The sequence below is a fragment of the Lentinus tigrinus genome (genome assembly GCF_003813185.1).
Source record: "Lentinus tigrinus ALCF2SS1-7 unplaced genomic scaffold L226scaffold_115, whole genome shotgun sequence".
NCBI lineage: Eukaryota > Fungi > Basidiomycota > Agaricomycetes > Polyporales > Polyporaceae > Lentinus > Lentinus tigrinus.
This window is the reverse complement of record NW_027138024.1, coordinates 1-7533: the sequence shown is the minus strand read 5'-3', so window position 1 is coordinate 7533 and position 7533 is coordinate 1. Positions and strand designations below refer to the sequence as shown.

Genomic DNA, 7533 nt, shown 5'->3' with positions numbered 1-7533 from the left:
ACTCTCTGCTTGACTCTCTTATTCGTAGCTTGCTCCGGTATAAACTCCGGAGCCTCTTGTCGGACTTCCGCAAATTGAAGACATCAACGACTCTTCGGGCGTTGGTCAATAACTTCACCAAAGTCTTCATTCCCGCGCACCTTCGGACTTCGGACTTTGGACTTCCCTTCGGAGTTCGACTTGTGCGCATAGTCCTAACAGCCGGCATGCACGTTGAGGTAGAGATAAAGCCATCAGAGCCGTGACCAGGTGTGATCTCAGACTCGGCAGGTGTATGTCTGACGGCTTCGTGGTGGTGGACATATTCACGATGATCCTGACGTGTGCATTAGAGCAAAAAAATATATTTGACAGTGCCGTGGCATAGGGTGAGTGTGCGACAAAGCAGTCGGGAGGTTGTGCAAAGGGCCCGGGGGAACAGTGCGCTCTCTGGCAGTAAGCACTCGTAATCGCAAACATCCACATCGATAGTTTGTTCCCCACGCTCCTCTCACACTGCGCGTGGTGTCCTGCGCCGGAACTATATCACCTTGTGCTAAGCCTCCATCGTCTAAGTCTCTCCCTCACCTTGTGCATCTGGCTATCTTTTTTTCCTTTCATTGCCTCATGTTCAGCCTTTCCGAATCAGTACAACAACCTCAGATTGTAATCTCGCATACCGACCGTGAAGCTCCGACTTGGCATATCGAGCAATCATCAAAGCTAACTCATCCCGGTCGGACGCGAACATTTGGTGGAAAGACATTGAACACAAGGTGGGTTCTGAAGGGTGTGGTTGCGTGATCGCATATGCCTAGGTAAGTCCAACTCGCTGCGACCGGGTAGGCGCCTCCAAGCGCAGACTGGGACTGTGTCGTCCTCGCAATGTCACATATGTCCTGTGTTACAACCGGTATGCTCTTGATCGTCTACTACTACCATGGACTAGCTTCACTTCTTCGTCGTGCTACTGTACTATAGCGGCTCTGGTCTAGCACAACTAACCGCACGGACTTACCTTTTCCTTAGATAACCACTACTAGGTTGTCTCTCCACCCATCTCCACCTTCATATGCCTTTACTCCACTCGTCTCCAGTTCCTTACTCATCTTCTCCACTCAGTTCCACTTAGCTCCACTAGTCATTTCGTCATTCACCACTTTACTCCACTAGCACAAGGGCCATACTCCACCGTACAGCCTCGACGCTAGCAGTATATAAAGACCCCTCATGTAGGACACATTCCCCAGTTTTCGACCTCTTGTATTCCTCGTACAATTACCCTTCGTTCAATAACATTAGCTGCCAATGGTCTGTAGACTATTGGCCCTTGCTCTTGTTATTGTCGCAACACTTCCGCTCCTAGTCCTCGTCGGATTAGCGTCTTGTCTTCTCTAAGACTAAGGTAGGGTATAGGGTGCGGTGTACTAACGCTCGTAACGCATTAGGTCCACTGTAACACTAGGTCGAAAACTCCATAATGGCACAACCTCGTAACGGTTTAGTGCACCGACTCATGCAAAGAACCGGACTGTCTTTGCGCATTCCACACTTTCATCGTCGCCGACAGAACCAGCACGAGAGCAGAGGCTCTACTCCAGTATCTACGTCCACCCTAGGGTTCCCCGAGGAATCATTCCCCACCCCGGACGTCCTGAGACAACCGATCTCACCGTACCCACGTCCATCGAACCCAAGTCCAGCTACGCAGACTGCACACGAACCCACCGACATCCCTGTAATCCCCGGGCCATACAGGCAAAGTTACCTCGACAGACCCCTCCCTACAGTACCACTCCAGTGGACGAGAAGACCGCAAAGCTCGAACAACCCCAGTGAAGACTCTGTGACCGCATATCCTAGTGAGGATTCTACCACAGAATACAGTAACGAACTTCCAACCCTCGACAACGCATCGGACGAAGTCGCATACCTCCTCCGGTGGATCCACAATCGCATCAGACACTCCCTCGCACTAGTCAGCGACTCTACACTCAGCAGAGTAGAACAGTTGCAGATTGCCCAGCACCTCACTGACCTACACGCAGCAACTCGAGTCATCACAAGTTTCATCGACTATCATCAAGAGGGTGAAATACCTTACACCTACGAGGAACAGTCGAATAGTTTCTAGATGAACCGAGAACGCTCAGTCTCTGATCTCAAACCAGACGATTACCCGTGCTACAATCTACCACATCTCTATTTTGCACGACCGCCAGAGGACAGATACGAGGATAGTCCGAAGCACTACGTACGGTGCACCGCTCAACCGTGTCCGAATCGCCTCAACAGACAAGAACTATCATCTGCAATCCTACCCAGTCACACTTCAAGACCAACAGTAGGAAGCAAGCATCGCAACCAGGCCGGGGATATAACCACATATCAAGAATTTCTAGAGAAGACTGGTGCACAGCCCGGAGATTATCAGGCCTACGAGGAATATTGCTGGCACCCAGAAGATCCCGAACCTAGTATACGGCAACAAGGGAAGCAGCCCGAGTGCCTTCCAGAGCCAGAGCCAGAACCAGAGAAGCAACCACACAACGAGGACGAAGACGAACCAGAGCCACCTCGGAACCCCAGTCCTGCACAAATGTCCGCTACATACACAGAACCTGCAAGAACCCATGCCGAATCTACACAGCGGGCAGAACCTCCCCGAACTCTACCCGTCCGAACCCCTGACCTGACCATTTCACTTACAGACCCCAGAATGGGAGGAGTGCTTACAAATTACGCTGAATCAATCTCCCAGGCAGATCGAACAGCTCCTGCGGGCGCTTGGGGGGTCAGTGGTATATCTACACGCTTTCCAATGGGCAAGAGTCACACATCAACTGGCAGCGGTATTTGGGGAGCCTTCCAGTCATCTGCTGCCCCAGGTCCAGCAGGTGGCAGCGGAGGTTTTCCTCCGCCAGACCCGGACCCAGACCCACCTTCTGCCAATCCTTCTAGACGAGCTCGTGAACCAGACCAAGGAAGAGGGGGATTCCCCGGAGGGCCAGGAGGAGATCCACCTGGTGGAGGACTACCAGGAGGACCTCCTGACCTTCAACAACCAGTACCAGGCATGGTACCTCGAGGACGAGCTAAGATCAAGGCCCCCGAGCCCTTCGAAGGAGACCGAAGCAAAGCCCGAGGATTCATCTACCACCTGTTCCTCCTCTTCTCTTCCCAACCAGACGCATATGCAAGTGATCAGCTACGAGTGGTTACTGCTCTCTCCTACCTCGGAGACACTACCGCTTGGTACCGAGAACTGATCACTGAAAATGCTATGCGGGCAGGCCGCTGGATCACCTGGCAAGCCTTCGAAGAGGATTTCCTCAGCACGTTTGGGCCAATCGAAGAGGAAGCAGACTCTGGGATCCTTCTTCAAGGACTCACCTGGGATACCCGCGAACCCATTGACAAGTTCAACGCAGAGTTCACCCGCCTAGCCTATCGGTCCGGCATTCGAGACAACAAAGCCCTAGTCTTGCTCTACCAGATGAAATTGCCAGGACAACTGCGCGAACAGATCAATCTCACTCACCCAGCTCCTGCCACTTTCATGGAATGGGCCAGCCGTGCCACTGAACTTAACCACAAGTGGCACAGCAACCGTGCCCTAAACCAGCTAGCCGGACGAAGCGGGCGTTGAACCGGTAATAGCCGATGAACTGAGACACCCTGGATCAATGCCACCCAAGCACAGCCTCTCTCTAAGGAAGAATGTGACAAGGCACGTAGAGAGGGACTCTGCTTTGAGTGCAAGAAACCGGGGCACATTGCTCGAGCTTGTCCGCTTCGCAAGGAACGGACTCGCCCAACAGCATGTATTCGAGAGGTCAAAGAAGATGATGACCTTGCCGATACCACGGTGGCAGGGACCGCAAACGTGATCCAAGCCACAGACATCAGTGTATCGGGTTTTTAGTCACGCAAGCCGAACCGACGACGGACTTGTGTTCTAGTACGGACACGAACATCGCACATGTAGCAACAGGATCACTTCGAAAGCAGACATTTACCCTCGAAGGATTTGTGTGATGCCCGTCCGGATCAAAAGACGTCGGAGTCAGCGCTCTGTTCGACACAGGCGCTGATGTCAGCATCATTCACTCTCGGTTAGTGAAGAAGCACGCGCTCCCTACCACGAGGCTACCAGTCGCCCTCCGATTTAGGAATGCAGACAACACAATCAATACATCAGGGCAAATCACAGAACGAATCGAAGGAGACTTCCTTTTTGCTGGACAATCCTTCCCTACTGACTTCTATGTTGCCGAAATAGGAGTCAACGACGTTATCCTTGGGATGCCCTGGATCCGAAGATACAACCCTACCGTTGACTTTGCGACAGGGCGGTTCACATTCTCTCTGCGCACCATCAAACGGGCCCAGAAGGAACGAGAGTTTACCCGCAGGACATCACCACCCACTGATGTACCAGCATGGGGACTCGCACCGATGCCAGAACCACCACCCCTTCTGGGGGCACTAGAGGCATACATTCGACGAGATCCAGCTCTAGAATGGCTTGGGTTTACGCTTCCGGAACAAGAGGAAGAAGAGCGACCTTCACATTCCCCCGACTTCCACATACAACGGCTATTAATCGCACAGGAATCCCTTCAGAATCTCGACCCCGACCACTACATCGAGCAGTTCCTAGTAGCCCGGCAGTCCACATCAGTGGACTTAGCTGCGGCGGCAGCCAAGGTTAAACCCAAGAAACCCCTTGAAGAACTGGTCCCAGACTACCTCCTTCCCTATCGACAAGTATTCGACGACAAGGCCTCGGAACGCATGCCTCCATCGCGGCCATATGACCACGCGATAGAGCTCAAGCCCGACTTCAAGCCTCATGACTGTAAAGTCTACCCACTGTCCTCGATGGAACGGGAAGCACTACAAGAGTTCATCGCAGACAACTTACGAAAGGGCTACATCCGCGAATCTTCCTCGCCTATGGCCTCTCCATTCTTCTTTGTTAAAAAGAAGGATGGAAAGCTACGACCAGTACAGGATTATCGACGGCTCAATGAAGGCACAATCAAAAATGTGTACCCCTTACCCCTCATCAGCAGTCTCATCGAACAAGTCAAGGACTCTACCCTCTTCACTAAACTTGACATTCGGGCCGGGTACAACAACATCCGGATTCGCGATGGGGATCAATGGAAGGCAGCGTTCAAGACACCCTTAGGACTCTACGAACCAACAGTCATGTTCTTTGGGTTGTGCAATGCTCCGGCTACGTTCCAAGCAGCCATGAATGACATTTTCCGGGACTTTCTAGCCGAAGGGTGGCTTCTCAATTATATGGACGACTTCCTCATCCACACCAAGAAGGAAGAACGAGACAAGCATAGACACTGTCTTATCCGCTTAATCATCCGTATGATCGAGCATGACCTATTCCTCAAACCGGAAAAGTGCAAGTTCGAAAGAACTTCAGTAGAATGGTTAGGGGCGGTATTCAAGGACGGTACCGTAGCCATGGACCCGGTCAAGCTCGATGGAATTGAGAAGTGGCCTGTACCGAAGACCATACGTGAAGTCCAACAGTTCTTAGGGTTCGCCAACTTCTATCGCCGGTTCATCCCTTCTTACTCGACCATTGCCAAACCCCTCACTGAGCTAACCCGAAAGAACCAAAAGTTCGAATGGACGAACACATGCACCCAGGCCTTCGAAACCATCAAGCAGCTGTTTATGAGAGGCCCCATCCTTCTCTTACCTCGAGAAGCGGAACCATTCCAAGTGGAATGTGATGCTTCGAAGGTAGCTACTGGTGCAGTCCTACGACAGAAGGGTCCGGACGGCGAATGGCACCCAATAGCATACCTGTCAAAGACTTTCACCGATGCGGAACGCAACTACCAAGTACACGACCGTGAACTCCTGGCTATCATACGGGCACTCGAAGCATGGCGACACTATCTACAAGGATCACCACATCCTGTTGATGTTCTTACGGACCACAAGAACCTCCTCTACTTCCGCAAGGCCCAGAACCTCAACAGAAGACAAGCTCGATGGGCCCTATTCTTGTCGGAGTACAACATCCGCCTCATCAACCGACCTGGTCACACACTGGTTCAAGCGGACGCACTTTCACGAAGACCCGATCACGACAAAGGCACCCACGACAACGAAGACATTGTCCTACTCCCGGACAACCTCTTTGTAAACCTGGTCGATGTCAATCTGCGAGAACAGATCCGCTCGAATACTGCAAGAGACCAGGTAGTCACGGATTCCCTTGTCCTACTAGCTCAGCGACAATCCCCTGTCTTGGGAAGCCGAGAAGATTGGACAGAAGACGACGGACTAGTCCTATTCCGAGATAGGGTATATGTGCCACTGGATACCGATCTCCGCCGAAGCATTGTCTCTAGGTATCATGATCCACCAGTCATGGGGCACCCCGGTATTCAGAAAACATATGACCTGGTACGGCGAGAATACTGGTGGCCAGGCCTGCGTCAGTTTGTGGCCAACTATGTCAAAGGTTGCGCAGACTGTCAAACAGCAAAGGTCGACACTCATCCAACAGATCCGGGTATACACCCCATACCCCATCGACAGAACACTCGCCCCTTCGCGGTCATCACCATGGACTACGCTACAGATCTCCCCTCGTCAAATGGGTATAACGCAGTCCAGGTGGTTGTGGACCATGACGTCACCAAAGCTATCGTCCTATCGCCGTGCAACAAGACCATCACAGCCATGGGAGCAGCTGACCTTCTTCAGGAGGACGTCTACACACGGTTCGGACTACCTGACCACATCATCTCCGATCGGGGACCTCAGTTTGCATCAGCAACTTTCCGAGAACTGGGACGCAAACTGGGAATTCACACGCACATGAGTACGGCCCACCACCCACAGACGGATGGTCAATCCGAACGAGCCATCCAGGAATTAGGGGTGGCCCTCCGGATTTATTGCGCCAATCATCCAGATACCTGGAGCAACCTTCTATCACAGTTCGAGTTCGCCCATAACCAGAGGGTGCATAGTTCTACCAATCGGACACCCTTCGAACTACTACTCGGATACAACCCTCCGGCAATTCCCACAGCACGGATAGAGTCCAAGTATCCAGCAGTAGAAGAACGGCTCAGGAAGCTCCGAGATGCCAGCAAAAATACTATCGCTTCGCACCGCCAAGCAGCCGAAGCAATGGCTAAACACCCCCTGACAAAGATGTCACCGTTCCAGAAAGGCAATAAAGTCTTTCTGGACTCGCGCAACATTCAGCTACCATACCCATCAAGGAAGTTTGCCCCCAGGCGCGAAGGCCCATTCCCGGTCACGGAAGTCCTCAGCCCCACAACTGTACGTCTAGGCCTACCCCAGAAGTGGTGCATCCACCCAGTCTTCCACGTCTCGCTCCTTCGACCGTATCACACGACCAAGGAACATGGACCAAACTACGTCACTCCCCCTCCAGACCTGGTCGATTCTCAAGAAGAATACGAAGTGGAGTCCATTATCAATCATCGCAAGCCATCACGAGGGGGTCTTCAGTACCTGGTGACTTGGAAGAATGCT

At 52.4% G+C, this 7533-nt stretch overlaps 2 protein-coding genes across 2 annotated transcripts; both read left to right on the top strand.

Annotated features, from left to right (window-relative positions):
- Positions 1 to 3055: 3055 nt before the first annotated feature.
- Positions 3056 to 3628, top strand: L226DRAFT_474524 (uncharacterized protein; the record flags this gene model as incomplete). Its single annotated transcript, XM_067676606.1, has 1 exon — positions 3056 to 3628. One exon carries the CDS (start codon positions 3056 to 3058, stop codon positions 3626 to 3628), a length of 573 nt encoding a protein of 190 aa, XP_067528271.1.
- Positions 3629 to 4038: 410 nt separating this feature from the next.
- Positions 4039 to 4323, top strand: L226DRAFT_441598 (uncharacterized protein; the record flags this gene model as incomplete). Its single annotated transcript, XM_067674824.1, has 1 exon — positions 4039 to 4323. A coding segment is annotated over one exon (285 nt), but the record flags the coding sequence as incomplete, so codon positions are not given.
- Between the last annotated feature and the right edge of the window lie 3210 nt (positions 4324 to 7533).